The sequence below is a fragment of the Mustelus asterias genome, chromosome 24 (genome assembly GCF_964213995.1).
Source record: "Mustelus asterias chromosome 24, sMusAst1.hap1.1, whole genome shotgun sequence".
Lineage (NCBI taxonomy): Eukaryota > Metazoa > Chordata > Chondrichthyes > Carcharhiniformes > Triakidae > Mustelus > Mustelus asterias.
The window spans coordinates 54,144,481-54,161,791 of NC_135824.1; the positions used below are offsets into that span (position 1 = coordinate 54,144,481).

At 48.7% G+C, this 17,311-nt stretch overlaps 1 protein-coding gene across 5 annotated transcripts in view; it reads left to right on the plus strand.

The window, feature by feature from the left end:
* The first annotated feature begins 10,326 nt into the window (after positions 1-10,326).
* The window catches only part of LOC144511421 (RNA-binding protein Nova-1-like), a 178,717-nt gene continuing 171,732 nt past the window's right edge, over positions 10,327-17,311 (plus strand). For all 5 annotated transcript variants that reach the window (XM_078241760.1, XM_078241759.1, XM_078241761.1 and 2 more), the window contains exon 1: positions 10,327-10,444. In XM_078241760.1, the coding sequence (XP_078097886.1) occupies positions 10,327-10,444 (118 nt within the window). The remainder of the gene's footprint in view (positions 10,445-17,311) is intronic.

Consider the following 17,311-nt stretch of genomic DNA (forward strand, 5'->3'; position numbering starts at 1 on the left):
CCTCACAGTAGCCAGGGATCCGGATTTGATTCCCAGCCTTGTCTGTGTGGAGTTTGCACGTTCTTCTCGTGTCTGTGTGGGTTTCCCCCGGGTGCTCTGGTTTCTGCCACATGATGTGCATGGTGGTTAGGTAGAGTGGCCATGCTAAATTGCCCCTGTGTCCAAAGATGCGCAGGTTAGGTGGATTGGCCATGCTAAATTGCCCCTTAGTGTCCAAAGATGTGCAGGTTGGATGGATTGGCCATACTAAATTGCCCCTTAGTGTCCCAAGATGTGTAGATTAGGTGGATTGGCCATGCTAAATTGCCCCTTAGTGTCCCAAGATGTGTAGATTAGGTGGATTGGCCATGCTAAATTGCCCCTTAGTGTCCAACGATGTGCAGTTAGGTGGATTGGTCATGTTAAATTACCCCTCAGTGTCCCAAGATGTGTAGATTAGGGGATTAGTGAGGCAAATACATGGGGGTACGGGGATAGGGCCTGGATGGGTTACTCTGTCGGAAGGTTGGTGCTGACTCGATGGGCCGAATGGTCTCCTTCTGCACTGTAGGGATGATATGAGAGAGGGAGGGGATCAGGTGAGTAATTCCAGGGTTTATAATAAGGCCTCAAACAATTAAATTCAGGTCAGCACAAGAGGCCAGAATTGAAGGAGGCGGAATCGGAGATCATTGTGAGGCTGGAGGAGATTACGCAGATAGGGAAGGATGAGCCAAGCCATGGAGGGATTGGAAACCAAAGGGTGTGAAAACCGAGATGTTTTGCTGGACTGGGTTGGCGAGGGAGTGGGTTCGGTGAGCACAGGGGTGATAGGTGCGATGTTGGGATACGCGAGGCAGGTCTTCGGATCAGCTCAGGTTAGTTGAGGCCGGAAGGAGAGAAAGTCGGAAAATCCCACGCAGCGTGTGACTGGGCTGGAACTCCAAGCTCCATTGCGGCTTCCCAAGCCATTGTTTAAAAGACCCAAACAAAACTTTTAAAAAGCACAAGGTGGTTAGCACTGCTGCCTCACAGCGCCAGGGTCCCGGGTTCCATTCCGGCTCAGCTCACTGTCTGTGTGGCGTTTGCACGGTCTCCCCATGTCCACGTGGGTTTCCTCCGGGTGCTCCAGCTTCCACCCTCACTGCAAAGATGTGCAGGTTAGGTGGATTTTCCTATGCTAAATTGCCCCTTATAGAACATAGAACATAGAACAGTACAGCACAGAACAGGCCCTTCGGCCCACGATGTTGTGCCGAGCTTTATCTGAAACCAAGATCAAGCTATCCCACTCCCTATCATCCTGGTGTGCTCCATGTGCCTATCCAATAACCGCTTAAATGTTCCTAAAGTGTCTGACTCCACTATCACTGCAGGCAGTCCATTCCACACCCCAACCACTCTCTGCGTAAAGAACCTACCTCTGATATCCTTCCTGTATCTCCCACCATGAACCCTATAGTTATGCCCCCTTGTAATAGCTCCATCCACCCGAGGAAATAGTCTTTGAACGTTCACTCTATCTATCCCCTTCATCATTTTATAAACCTCGATTAAGTCTCCCCTCAGCCTCCTCCGCTCCAGAGAGAACAGCCCTAGCTCCCTCAACCTTTCCTCATAAGACCTACCCTCCAAACCAGGCAGCATCCTGGTAAATCTCCTCTGCACTCTTTCCAGCGCTTCCACATCCTTCTTATAGTGAGGTGACCAGAACTGCACACAATATTCCAAATGTGGTCTCACCAAGGTCCTGTACAGTTGCAACATAACCTCACGGCTCTTAAACTCCAACCCCCTGTTAATAAAAGCTAACACACTATAGGCCTTCTTCACAGCTCTATCCACTTGAGTGGCAACCTTTAGAGATCTGTGGATATGAACCCCAAGATCTCTCTGTTCCTCCACAGTCTTCAGAACCCTACCTTTGACCCTGTAATCCACATTTAAATTAGTCCTACCAAAATGAATCACCTCACATTTATCAGGGTTAAACTCCATTTGCCATTTTTCAGCCTAGCTTTGCATCCTATCTATGTCTCTTTGCAGCCTACAACAGCCCTCCACCTCATCCACTACTCCACCAATCTTGGTGTCATCAGCAAATTTACTGATCCACCCTTCAGCCCCCTCCTCTAAGTCATTAATAAAAATCACAAAGAGCAGAGGACCAAGCACTGATCCCTGCGGCACTCCGCTAGCAACCTGCCTCCAATCCGAAAATTTTCCATCCACCACCACCCTCTGTCTTCGATCAGACAGCCAGTTACCTATCCAATCGGCCAACTTTCCCTCTATCCCACACCTCCTCACTTTCATCATAAGCCGACCATGGGGGACCTTATCAAACGCCTTACTAAAATCCATGTATATGACATCAACTGCTCTACCTTCATCAACACACTTAGTTACCTCCTCAAAAAATTCTATCAAATTTGTGAGGCACGACTTGCCCTTCACGAATTCGTGCTGACTATCCCGGATTAATCCGCATCTTTCTAAATGGTCGTAAATCCCAACCCTAAGGACCTTTTCCATCAATTTACCAAACACCGAAGTAAGACTAACCGGTCTATAATTACCAGGGTCATTTCTATTCCCTTTCTTAAACAGAGGAACAACATTCGCCATTCTCCAGTCCTCTGGCACCATCCCCGTGGACAGCGAGGACCCAAAGATCAAAGCCAAAAGCTCTGCAATCTCATCCCTTGCCTCCCAAAGAATCCTCGGATACATTTCATCAGGCCCAGGGGACTTATCGACCTTCAGTTTATTCAAAACTGCCAGGACATCCTCCCTCTGAACATCTATTTCCTCCAGCCTATTAGCCTGTAACACCTTCTCTTCCTTAAAAACATGGCCCCTCTCCTTGGTGAACACTGAAGAAAAGTATTCATTCATCACCTCGCCTATCTCTACTGACTCCATACACAAGTTCCCACTACTGTCCTTGACCGGCCCTAACCTCACCCTGGTCATTCTTTTATTCCTCACATAAGAGTAAAAAGCCTTGGGGTTTTCCTTGATCCGACCCGTCAAGGACTTCTCGTGTCCCCTCCTAGCTCTCCTAAGCCCCTTTTTCAGCTCATTCCTTGCTAACTTGTAACCCTCAGTCGAGCCATCTGAACCTTGTTTCCTCATCCCTACATAAGCTTCCCTCTTCCTTTTCACAAGACATTCCACCTCTTGCGTGAACCATGGTTCCCTCACTCAGCCATTTCCTCCCTGCCTGACAGGGACATACCTATCAAGGACATCCAGTATTTGTTCCTTGAAAAAGTTCCACTTTTCATTAGTTCCTTTCTCTGACAGTTTCTGTTCCCAACTTATGCCCCCTAATTCTTGCCTAATCGTATCATAATTACCTCTCCCCCAATTGTAAACCTTGCCCTGCCGTACGGCCCTATCCCTCTCCATTGCAATAACAAAAGACACCGAATTGTGGTCACTATCTCCAAAGTGCTCTCCCACAACCAAATCTAACACTTGGCCCGGTTCATTTCCCAGTACCAAATCCAATGTGGCCTCACCTCTTGTCGGCCTATCCACATATTGTGTCAGGATACCCTCCTGCACACACTGCACAAAAACTGCCCCATCCGAACTATTTGACCTCCAAAGGTTCCAATCAATATTTGGAAAGTTAAAGTCCCCCATGACAACTACCCTGTGACCCCCACACGTATCCATAATCTGCTTAGCAATTTCTTCCTCCACATCTCTATTACTATTTGGGGGCCTATAGTAAACTCCTAACAACATGACCGCTCCTTTCCTATTTCTAACCTCAGCCCATATTACCTCAGTGTGCAGATCCCCCATGAAGTGCCTTTCCGCAGCCGTTAAACTATCCGCAGCCGTTAAACTTAGTCTTAGAAATCTTAGAAACCCTACAGCACAGGAAGAGGCCATTCGGCCCATCGAGTCTGCACCGACTACAATCCCACCCAGGCCCTACCCCCATATCCCTACATATTTACCCACTAATCCCTCTAACCTACGCATCCCAGGACACTAAGGGCAATTGTAAAATGGCCAATCAACCTAACCCGCACATCTTTGGAATGTGGGAGGAAACCGGAGCACCCGGAGGAAACCCACGCAGACACGAGGAGAATGTGCAAACTCCACACAGACAGTGACCCAAGCCGGGAATCGAACCCAGGTCCCTGGAGCTGTGAAGCAGCAGTGCTAACCACTGTGCTACCGTGCCGCCCTAGTGTCCAAATATGTGCGGGTTAGGTGGATTGGCCATGCTAAATTGCCCCTTAGTGTCCAAATATGTGCGGGTTAGGTGGATTGGCCGTGCTAAATTGCCCCTTAGTGTCCAAATATGTGCGGGTTAGGTGGATTGGCCGTGCTAAATTGCCCCTGTCCAAATATGTGCGGGTTAGGTGGATTGGCCATGCTAAATTGCCCCTTAGTGTCCAAATATGTGCGGGTTAGGTGGATTGGCCGTGCTAAATTGCCCCTTAGTGTCCAAATATGTGCGGGTTAGGTGGATTGGCCATGCTAAATTGCCCCTTAGTGTCCAAATATGTGCGGGTTAGGTGGATTGGCCATGCTAAATTGCCCCTTAGTGTCCAAAGACATGCGGTTAGGTGGATTGGCCAAGCTAAATTGCCTCTTAGTGTCACAGGGACAAGCTCGGGTAAATTGATGGGGATAGGACCTGGGTTCGATTGTGGTCGGTGCAGACTCGATGGGCCGAATGGTCTCCTTCTGCACTGTAGGGATTCTATGATTCTATGAAACAGGAATCAAAAAACATCCCAGGAAACAGGTGGGAGGCATTCTGGAGAAACGGCTGGAGATGATTCCCAGGATTCCACTTTTGCCCAGGTTGTTTGGCCAGTTCGGAGAGACCAGGCGTCATGCGCAGAGCTTTTGAAAATTCTCCCCTCGGTCAACATCCCAGATTATCCACCTACCTCCTTCCTACAATACCTCCCCGCTTTCCCCCCCCCCCCGCCCCACCCCCCTGCTGATCCCTTTCCCGCAGTCCCCAATTCCCAGTCTCGGCCTGTGTTGAACAGATGGGACGTATTTAGAATAACAATGGTGTCTCTGAAGGGGTTGAGTTCACCGCTCGCCCTGTTTGTGTCTTGCAGACTGTTAACCAGGCTCCAGTGGGGGACAAGGTCACAGCGGATGCCGTCTGCTTCTCACTGCCCTTGAGGGAGGTGCAGGGGTCAGGGGCCTGGCACACAGCTGACCTCCGACCGGCCTGCTGGAACGAGGAGCTAGGCCACAGCCGGAGCCTTCAGCTGAGAGGAACCCGTTGTCCCTGACAATCAGGTGGCTCAGAGGCTGTGGCACCAACTAGGCCCGCACAGACTTGCCTACTGAGCCCCTCACCGCTCTCGCACCCTCTGTCCCCAGTTATATTTGAAATTTGTGCAGGTTGGAGGGAGTGGGGAAGGGGGTGAAGGTTGGGCGGGGAAAGCTGTTATCCAGGGTCTTCGCATTTGGTCATTATCCAACCATGGCTTCCTGTGCCTCCCCGTGAGTGAATTTCAGTTGATGCTGGAATACGCTCCCAGGAAAAGACGAGGAATCCAGTCACCAATGATATAACAGTGTAAAAATCCAAAATCAAAAGCACTTTCAACTCTGTAACTCACTCCCGGGTACCTGTTATTCTATATCTAAACCACCCCTAACCCCTCGATTAGATTCTAGTCAGTAACTCTCTCCCGGTATCTGTTATTCTATCTATAAACCAGCCCGAACCCCTTGATTACATTCCAGTCTGTAACTCATTCCCGGGTATCTGTTATTCATTATATAAATGACCCCAAACCCCTTGATTAGATTCCGGTCTTTAACTCAATCCTGGGTTTCTGTTCTTCTACATATAAACCATCCCGAACCCCTCAATTAGATTCCAGTCTGTATCTCACTCCCGGGTATCTGTTATTCTATATCTAAACCACCCAAAACCCCTTGATTAGATTCCATCTGTAACTCACTCCCGGGTATCTGTTAATCTATCTATAAACCACCCCGAACCCCTCGATTAGATTCCAGTCTGTAACTCACTCCCGGGTATTTGTTATTCTGTAAAGAACCACCGCAAACTCCTTGATTAGATTCCAGTCTGTAACTCACTGCCAGGTATCTGTTATTCTATCTATAAACCACCCCGAACCCCTCGATTTGATTCCAGTCTGTAACTCGCCCCCGGGTATCTGTTATTCTATATATAAACCACCCTGAACCCCTCAATTAGATTCCAGTCTGTAACTCACCCCCAGGTATCTGTTATTCTATATATAAACCACCCCGAAGCCCTCGATAAGATTCCAGTCTGTAACTCACTCCCGGGTATCTATTATTCTATGTATAAACCACCCCGAACCCCTTGATTAGATTCCAGTCTGTAACTCACTCCCAGGTATCTATTATTCTATGTATAAACCACCCCTAACCCCTTGATTAGATTCCAGTCTGTAACTCACTCCCAGGTATCTGTTATTCTATATATATCACCCCAAAGCCCTTGATAAGATTCCAGTCTGTAACCCACTCCCAGGTATCTGTTATTCTATGCATAAACCACCCAAACCCCTTGATTAGATTCCAGTCTGTAACTCACTCCCAGGTATCTGTTATTCGAAATATAAACCACCCCAAACCCCTCGATTAGATTCCAGTCTGTAACTCACTCCCGGGTATCTGTTATTCTATATATAAACCAACCCGAACCCGTCGATTAGATTCCAGTCTGTAACTCGCTCCCAGATATCTGTTATTCCATATATAACCACCCTGAACCCCTTGATGAGATTCCAGTCTGTAACTCACTCCTGGGTATCTGTTATTCTATATATAAATCACCCTGAACCCCTCGATTAGATTCCAGTCTGTAACTCACTCCCAGATATTTGTTATTCTATATATAAAACACCCCGAACCCGTCGATTAGATTCCAGTCTGTAACTCACTCCCAGGTATCTGTTATTCCATATATAAACCACCCCAAACCCCTCGATTAGATTCCAGTCTGTAACTCACTCCCAGGTATCTGTTATTCTATATATAAACCACCCCAAACCCCTCGATTAGATTCCAGTCTGTAACTCACTCCCAGGTATCTGTTATTCTATATATAAACCACCCCGAACCCCTCAATTAGATTGAAGGCTATTTCTCCATTCTCTATCCTGGTGTCCCAATGTCGAAGACCTCACTGATATGTACCAATCTCTCTGATGCTCAGATATTCAGGTATGCTGCTGTTTGCAGCTTAACTAACCCTTTCTTTGGGCAGTACTGTCTGTGTCTGGGCAGACACACTGCCTGGTATTGGTGGAGGGTCACTCAGGGGGCAAAGGTCACAGGCTCAACCAGCAGTTGGGTCATTAGAATCATGAAATCCCTACAGTGCAGAAGGAGGCCATTTGGCTCATCGAGCCTGCACCGGCAACAATCCCAACTTGGGTCTATCCCCGTAACCCCATTTATTTACCCTGCTAGTCCCCCTGACACCCAGGGGGAATTTAGTGTGGCCAGGGCACCTAACCAGCACATCTTTGGACTGTGGGAGGAAACCGGAGCACCCGGAGGAAACCCACGCAGAGGCGGGGGAGAACATGCAGACTCCACACGGACAGTGACCCAAGGCTGGAATTGAACCCGGGTCCCTGACGCTGTGAGGCAGCAGTGCCAACCACTGTGCCACCATGCTGCCCAGCACTTGGTCCGTAGCCATGTACGCTATGGCGTTTCAAGTGCTCATTTAAATGTTGTGAGGGTTCCCACCTATGCCACCCTTTCAGGCAGCGAGTTCCCACCACCCTCTGGGTGGAAAAGGTTTTCCTCAAATCCCCTCTAAATATCCTGCCCCTTACCTTAAATCTCTGCCTCCCTGCTTATTGACCCCTCTACTAATGGTTCTTCCTATCTACGTCCCTCATAATTCTGTACACCTCAATCAGGTCCCTCCTCAGCCTTCTCTGCCCTAAGGAAAGCAACCCCAGCCTAACCAGCCTCTCGCCATAGCTTGAGGTTCCATCAATGCATGATGGGTAGTTTCAGATCATCGAAAGCGCTATATAAATAAAGTGTTGTTGCTGGAGACACTAGGTTGGCACCACCTGCACAGGACAACCGGGAGAGAGGGCAAGAGGTACAAATGGCACCCAGCACCTGTGCAGCAATAAGACCAGCCTCTGGGTTCGCCACATCGCAGGGACTCAAACCCCAGGAGTGAGAGAGAGAAAGAGGGGAAGGAAGAGAGAGAGAGAAAGAGGGAGAGAGTGTGAGGAAGAGGGAGAGAGAGAGGAGGAAGGGAAGGAAGAGAGAGAGAAAGGGGAAGAGGGATAAAAAGTGAGAGAGGCAGAGGGGAAGGGGGAGGAGAGAGGAGGAAGGGAAGGAAGAGCAAGAGAGAGAGGAAGAGGGATAGAAAGAACGAGAGAGGAAGAGGGGAAGGAAGGGGGAGAGAGAGAAATAGGGGAAGGAAGAGAGAGGAAGAGGCGAAGGGAGAGAGAGAGGAGGGAAGGAAGAGGGAGAGAAAGTGGAACAGGGATAGAAAGAACAGGGATAGAAAGAGTGAGAGAGGAGGAAGAGAGGAAGGATGAGAGAGAGATCGAGGGAGAGGGAGTGAGGAACAGAGGAAGCATGAGGGAGAGAGAGATAGAGGGAGAGAGGGGAGGGAGAGAGAGAGGAAGTGAGGAGGGGGAAAGATGGATAGAAGGAGTGAGAGAGGGAGAATTGATGTGGGAACAATGAGGGAGAAGAGAGATAGAGGGAGAGAAGAGAGATAGAGGAGAGAAGAGAGATAGAGGGAGAGAGGAGGGACAGGCAAGGAAGAGAGTTAGAAGGGGAGGGAGAGGGAGGAGGAAGAGGGGAAGGATGAGGGAGGAGGGGAAGGGGGAAAGATGAGGGAGGAGGAGGGAGAGGAAAGATGAGGGAGGAGGAGGAGGGAAGGATGAGAGAGGAGGGGAATGGGGAAGGATGAGGGAGGAGGGGAAGGGGGAAGGATGAGGGAGGAGGGGAAGGGGGAAGGATGAGAATGGGGAAGGATGAGGGAGGAGGGGAAGGGGGAGGAGGGGAAGGGGGAAGGATGAGGGAGGAGGGGAAGGGGGAAGGATGAGGGGAGGAGGGGAAGGGGGAAGGGATGAGGGAGGAGGGGAAGGATGAGGGAGGAGGGGAAGGGGGAAGGATGAGGGGGAGGGGAAGGATGAGGGAGGAGGGAAGGGGGAAGGATTGAGGGAGGGAGGGGAAGGGTGGAAGGATGAGGGAGGGAGGAGGAGGGGGAGAGGGAGGGAGGGAGGAGGGGAATGGGGAAGGATGAGGGAGGAGGGGAAGGGGGAAGGATGAGGGAGGAGGGGAAGGATGAGGGAGGAGGGGAAGGATGAGGGAGGAGGAGGAGGGGAAGCTTGAGGGAGGAGGGGAAGGATGAGGGAGGAGGAGGAGGGGAAGGATGAGGGAGGAGGGGAAGGGATGAGGGAGGAGGGGAAGGATGAGGGAGGAGGAAGAGGGGAAGGATGAGGGAGGAGGGGAAGGATGAGGGAGGAGGGGAAGGATGAGGGAGGAGGGGAAGGGGGAAGGATGAGGGAGGAGGGGAAGGATGAGGGAGGAGGGGAAGGATGAGGGAGGAGGAAGAGGGGAAGGATGAGGGAGGAGGGGAAGGATGAGGGAGGAGGGGAAGGATGAGGGAGGAGGGGAAGGGGGAAGGATGAGGGAGGAGGGGAAGGGGGAAGGATGAGGGAGGAGGGGGAGGGGAAGGGTGAGGGAGGAAGGGTGAGGGGGGAGAGGGAGGAGGGGAGAGGGAGGGAGGAGGGGGAGAGGGAGGGAGGAGGGGAAGGATGAGGGAGGAGGAGGGGAAGGGGAGAGGGATAGTTGATGTGGGAAGGAAAGCTGGAATGAATGGACACTGCTGGCACGGGATTGGCTGCTTTCAGAGGGGGCGGGGCCATCGTCAGCGAGTGGGCGGGGCTCTCCAGCGTCACGTGGCGTGAGACTGAGGCCCCGCCCCCATGATGTCATGGGCAGGGGGGAGGTGGCCTGATGGGTTTCAATGTGAGTTGCAGAGCTTGGCGACAATGTACCAGCGGCTGGACTGACTGAGATTGCTACTCAGCCCAGAGAGGGATCGAATCCCTCAGCAGCCTGTGTCTCTGACCCCTTCCCTTCCCTAAAAAACCCCCTCCCCAAAAAATAACAACCCCACTCCCTCCCTCCCTCCCCCATTCCCCCCCACCCCCAAACAAAATAGATATATCATCCAGATAGCTCCATTGCATTAGGAGCCAGCTTCCTGCAGGCAGCATTTAACAGAGAGGAAAAAATACCCACAAGGGGATCTCATCCTCCTGCCTTCTTAGGGCTTACGTTTGTTTTAAGATGATGGCCCCCATGCAGCAGAATGGGACACACATAGAACTGGACCCCCCAGACTCCAGGAAAAGACCTCTCGAAGCTCCCATCGATGCAGGCAGCACCAAGCGGACTAATACAGGAGGTGAGTTTAATAATAGCACAGTGTTGGTGATGGTGGGAGTGAGAGAGGAGGGAGAGGGGGTGTATCTGTGTGTATGTATGTATGGGGGGGGGGTGCAAAAGAAACCCCTTTTACACCCAATTTATCAGGAGCCCATCTCTCTCTCTCTGCCAAACCCTCAGACAGATGTCAGCTTCACTGAAAATCTAGCTGGGAGTGCAGATAAACACTCCAGGCATCACATTAGAGAGAGGAAAAAAGGGGGGGGGGCACATTTGGGGAACTGTACATTTAAAAATCCAGTGAATCAACTGAACCTCCAGGACTAAGGAGAGCTCCTAAATGTGGGGTGTGTGTGAGGGGGAACTGTACACTTAAAAATCCAGTGGATCAACTGAACCTCCAAGTCTAGGGATTGACACAGAGAGAGGAAATAAAGAAAATGGCTTTGAAATTGAGATCTGAAGACCTGCGAAATTGGCATTTCCTCAGCGGTGCTGAGTTTTAAATTTTGTTTCATGGCATCTGTCTTGCTGTTTATATGTTTTAAGGGGGAAAAAAAAACAAAGGATACAAGGGGAAAAAAGCACTCCCCATCCCTTAACTATTCGACTGGACTTACTGCACTGACAATTACCGCACTGTTTCAAGCAAAATCTGTTCTCTTCAAATGACACCTTCTTATTTATTTATTTATTTTGCCGTTAAGAAACATGTTACCAAATGTGTGTCGATTTGATTTGATAGAATGTGCATCCAACCTCGAATCTCGAAGGCATAATAAACCTGTACCTTTTTGTTTGCAATGATATATTTTTTTTTAAAAAATAAGACATTTAAAAAAAATTTTTTGTTCTGATTGTGGGAGCTGGGATTTGGAACCTGGCATTTTTTTTTAATGTGCCAATTTGTTTAAAATGTGCGTTTTGCAAAATAACAATAATACTGAGATGGAGAGAATCGCTTCGAAGCAGATCAGAAATGGTCGGTGCGTCTACATTACGATGCTGAACACGTTGTTTCCAAATGTAGGTGGAATTGAGCTAATTGTAGTTAGATAGTTTTACTGGATTCCCGAGCAGTGCGACTAAAATCCGTGGCTGGGGTGCAGAAATTTGGATAATGAGAGCGAGTGAAGGGGTGATTGGACATACTGCAATCTCCCCAGTTCACAGTGGACAACTATGCTTGTACAAGGTAGGACTTTAATGCAGAGGGAATCCATTGAGGTTTTTTTTCCACCTCTCTCTCTCCTTAATCTTAAACTGATGCGGCAAGAGAGAGAGGGGGTTAAAAAAATCACCTTTTTATTCAGATAGCTAGAGATATATAAACCCTCTGACCACATCCTGTAAGCCTTTAATTTCAGTATTTTACCGTCAGATTTTATCTTTTAATAATATTGATGAATCTTAAAATTCTGATTTTTAAAATTGGATTTGGTCCATTGGAATTCACGGATATCTCTCTCTCTCTATCCCAGTGGCAATTAATTCCTCCCGTTCCCCTCTTGATTCAAAAGGATTTGAGTTTTAAGAGAGATTTGTTAGGAATGCAGAGAAGGATTTGAATGGGAAGGATATAGCTGTCTCATTTTCTCTCTCTCTCGTTTGCAATAGAATGTAGAACACTGCAGCCCAGAGCTGGAAGTGAGGTTATGAATGAATCTTGCTTAATATGGCTGCATTGTTGATTTTAGGATTAGAAATCCTCCCCCCCCCCCCCTCCTCCCCAGTAATGATCTTGAATCTGTTGTTGAACCTCACTTGGGTACCAGATGTGATTGGGCAGAGCAGGGGTGAGGGATAAAGCTGGCAGCTTCTGTCGCTGGCACAGGTTGAAGAGACGGGGGCAGGCGGGGGGGGGGGGAGGGGGGGGAATGCTTAGTTTGGGGGAAAAAAATCTTTAATCGGTGCCTCGTTTGCCTTCCCTTCTCCATTGCGAGTACGCCCACCTTCTCTCTCTTCCTTTCTCTCTCTCTCATCCATTTGCCTTGCCTCCTGCCTGCCAGGTCGATCGGCCTGGGTATCATTTTAAAAAAAAATTATTTTTTCTGCGGCTTTTGCCAGCGCTGCCCTACGGGGAGGCGGGCCATCCCTCCCTCCCTCTTCCCCTTGGAATGAAGGCCATGTACGAATGGGATTGGCGGTGAGGGGGCGGGGGGTAAGCTCTGGGGTTTTGCTTCCTGACTCAGCCGGACTGCCCCCTGCATTTTGAGGCTATCTCGGTTAAATATGTGTGTGTGGGGGGGAGGGGGGGCAAAACCGCCCCCTTTAGGCTGCTTCGTATTTTGCAGTGGTGGTGTGCCCCCGAGAGGGTGCTGCCATATTGACGCTCACATGTGCCCTGTGATAGGTTGCCGGTGACGCAAATGCTTTGGGAACCAATGGGAATTAGCAGGTCGTAATTGATGGGGGAGAAATAAAGGGGGGAGTCCTGAGTGAAGGGGGAGCGGCCTTTCCTGGCCTGGGTGGCTATCGACCCTCTTTTTAACTTGATTTATTATCCTCACATGTATTAGTATACAGTGAAAAGTATTGTTTCTTGCACTCTATACAGACAAAGCATACCGTTCATAGAGAAGGAAAGGAGAGAGTGCAGAATGTAGTGTTACAGTCATAGCTAGGGTGCAGAGAAAGAGCAACTTAATATTTGATTTATTATTGTCACATCATAGAAATCATAGAAACCCTACAGTTCAGAAAGAGGCCATTTGGCCCATCGAGTCTGCGCCGACCACAATCCCACCCAGGCGCTACTCCCATATCGCTACATATTTTACCCGCTAATCCCTCTAACCTACACATCTCAGGACACTAAGGGGCAATTTTTAGCATGGCCAATCAACCTAACCCGCACATCTTTGGACATGTATTAATATACAGTGGAAAGTATTGTTTCTTGCGGGCTATACTGACAAAGCATACCATTCATAGAGAAGGAAAGGAGAGAGTGCAGAATGTAGTGTTACAGTCATAGCTAGGGTGCAGAGAAAGATCAACTTAATAATTGATTTATTATTGTCACATGTATTAGTATACAGTGAAAAGTATTGTTTCTTGCACTCTATACAGACAAAGCATACTGTTCATAGAGAAGGAAAGGAGAGAGTGCAGAATGTAGTGTTACAGTCATAGCTAGGGTGCAGAGAAAGAGCAACTTAATATTTGATTTATTATTGTCACATCATAGAAATCATAGAAACCCTACAGTTCAGAAAGAGGCCATTTGGCCCATCGAGTCTGCGCCGACCACAATCCCACCCAGGCGCTACTCCCATATCGCTACATATTTTACCCGCTAATCCCTCTAACCTACACATCTCAGGACACTAAGGGGCAATTTTTAGCATGGCCAATCAACCTAACCCGCACATCTTTGGACATGTATTAATATACAGTGGAAAGTATTGTTTCTTGCGGGCTATACTGACAAAGCATACCATTCATAGAGAAGGAAAGGAGAGAGTGCAGAATGTAGTGTTACAGTCATAGCTAGGGTGCAGAGAAAGATCAACTTAATAATTGATTTATTATTGTCACATGTATTAGTATACAGTGAAAAGTATTGTTTCTTGCACTCTATACAGACAAAGCATACTGTTCATAGAGAAGGAAAGAAGAGAGTGCAGAATGTAGTGTTACAGTCATAGCTAGGGTGCAGAGAAAGATCAACTTAATAATTGATTTATTATTGTCACATGTATTAGTATACAGTGAAAAGTATTGTTTCTTGCACTCTATACAGACAAAGCATACTGTTCATAGAGAAGGAAAGGAGAGGGTGCAGAATGTAACGTTACAGCCATAGCTAGGGTGTAGAGAAAGATTCACTTAACATTAGGGCAGCACAGTGGTTAGCACTGCCGCCTCTCAGCGCCAGGGACCCAGGTTCGATTCCAGCCTCGGGTGACTGTCTGTGTGAAGTTTGTATGTCCTCCTCAGGTCTGCATGGGTTTCCTCTCTCAGTCCAAAGATGTGCGGATTAGGTTGATTGGCCATGCTAAATTCACCCTAGTGTCAAGGAGATTACCAGGATAAATGTGTGGTGTTACGGGTATAGGCCTGGGTGGGATTGTGGTCAGTACAGACTCGGTGGGCCTAATGGCCTCCTTCTGTACAATAGGGATTCTATGGATTAGGGTGGCACAGTGGTTAGCATGCCACCTCTCAGCATTAGCGACCTGGGTTCGATTCCGGCCTCGGCTCACTGCCTGTGCGGAGTCTGTACGTTCTCCCCGTGTCTGCGTGGGTTTCCTTCGGGTGCTCCGGTTTCCTCCCACAGTCCAAAGATGTTGATTAGCCAAGCTAAGTTAACCCTAGTGTCAGAGGGACTAGCAGGGTGAATGTGTGGGGTTGCGGGGGTAGAACCTGGTTGGGATTGTGGTAGGTGCAGACTTGATTGGCCAAATGGCCCCCTGCTGTACTGTGGGGATTCGATGATAAGGTAGGTCCACTCAAAAGTCTGATGGCAGCAAGGAAGAAGCTGTTCTTCAGTCGGTTGGTACGTGACCTCAGACCTTTGTGTATCTTTTACCCGATGGAAGAGAGAATGTCCGGGATGCGTGGGGTCCTTAATTACGCTGGCTGCTTTGCCGAGGCAGCGGGAAGTGTAGACAGAGTCAATGGATGGGAGGCTGGTGATGGTCTGGGCTACATTCACGACCCTTTGTAGTTTCTTGCGGCCTTGGTCAGAGCAAGAGCTGTACCAAGCTGTGATGTACATCCGGAAAGGGTGTAGCACTGCTGCCTCACAGCACCAGGGACCCGGGTTCGATTCCCGGCTTGGGTCACTGTCTGTGTGGAGTTTGCACATTCTCCCCGTGTCTGCATGGGTTTCCTCCAGGTGCTCCGGTTTCCTCCCACAGGTCTGAAAGATGTGCTGGTTAGGGTGGATTGACCCGAACAGGCGCTGGAGTGTGGCGACTCGGGGATTTTCACAGTAACTTCATTGCAGTGTTAATGTAAGCCTTACTTGTGACTAATAAATAAACTTTTCACTTTAACTTTTTTTTTCTATGGTGCATTCTCAGTATTGCCAGTGGATATCCCTGTGTCGGAGCAGAATTTAAATAATTATTTGGGATGTGCAGAAACATAGAAACATAGAAAACTACAGCACAAAAACAGGCCCTTCGGCCCCACAAGTTGTGCCGAACATATCCCTACCTTTTAGGCCTACCTCTAACCTTCCATCCTATTAAGTCCCATGTACTCATCCAGGAGTCTCTTAAAAGACCCGATTGAGTTTGCCTCCACCACCACTGACAGCAGCCGATTCCACTCGCCCACCACCCTCTGTGTGAAAAACTTTTCCCTAACATTTCCCCTGTACCTACCCCCCCAGCACCTTAAACCTGTGTCCTCTCGTAGCAGCCATTTCCACCCTGGGAAAAAGCCTCTGAGAGTCCACCCGATCTATGCCTCTCAACATTTTATACACCTCTATTAGGTCTCCTCTCATCCTACGTCTCTCCAAGGAGAAAAGACCGAGCTCCCTCAGCCTATCCTCATAAGGCATGCCACTCAATCCAGGCAACATCCTTGTAAATCTCCTCTGCACCCTTTCAATCTTTTCCACATCCTTCCTGTAATGAGGCGACCAGAACCGAGCACAGTGCTCCAAGTGGGGTCTGATGAGGGTCAGAAAGGTCAGCATTGAGCTGGAATAGTGAGGAAATCCTCCCACATTGATTAATAAATAAATTGGGTGCGTCTGTTTTGAAATACCATTGAGAATAAATAAATGCTTGATGGCCAGCACAGAGACAATGTGCTGAAGGGCCTCTTTCTGTGTTGTAAATCTCTATGGCCACCATTCTGGTTGCTGCAGTACAGAAAAGGACATTGCACTGATTACAAGGCTGGAGGAGATGGTAAGGAGAATGAGTGAGAATGGAGTAAATGTCACTGGGTTTATTAATCCAGAAGCTCCAAGCTAACACTCTGGGGGACACGGGTTCAAATCCCACCACGGCAGCTGGTGGAATTTAAATTCAATTCATAAAATGTGGAATTGCAAAGTAACGGTGACCATGAAACTATCACCTGTTTCTGCACTGTAGGGTTTCTATCATTTCTATCATCAATTTGATTTATTATTGTCACTTGTATTGGGATACAGTGAAAAGTATTGTTTCTTGCACGCTATATAGACAAAGAATCATAGAATCATAAAATCCCTACAGTGCAGAAAGAGGCCATTCGGCCCATCGAGTCTGCACCGGCCACAATCCCACCCAGGCCCTATCCCCATATCCCTACATATTTACCCGCTAATCCCTCTAACCTACGCATCTCGGGACACTAAGGGGCAATTTTAGCATGGCCAATCCACCTAACCCGCACATCTTTGGACTGTGGGAGGAAACCGGAGCACCCGGAGGAAACCCACGCAGACATGAGGAGAATGTGCAAACTCCACACACACAGTGACCCAAGCCGGGAATCGAACCCAGGTCCCTGGAGCTGTGAAGCAGCAGTGCTAACCACTGTGCTACCGTGCCGCCCTCAAGAGACAAAGCATACCGTTCATAGAGAACATTGGGGAGAAGGAAAGAAGAGGGTTCAGAATATAGTGTTACAGTCACAGCTAGGGTGTAGAGAAGGATCAACTTAATATATGGTAGGTTCCATTCAAAAGTCTGACAGCAGCAGGGAAGAAGCTGTTCTTGAGTCGGTTGGTACGTGACCTCAGACTTTTGTATCTTTTTCCCAGCGGAAGAAGGTGGAAGAGAGAATGTCCGGGGTGTGTGGGGTCCTTAATTATGCTGGCTGCTTGATTGTTGTGAAAATGTACTTGATTGTTGGCTCACTAAGGGAGGAAATCTGCCGTCCTTACCTGGTCTGGCCTACATGTGACTCCAGAGCTAGAGCAATGGGGTTGAAC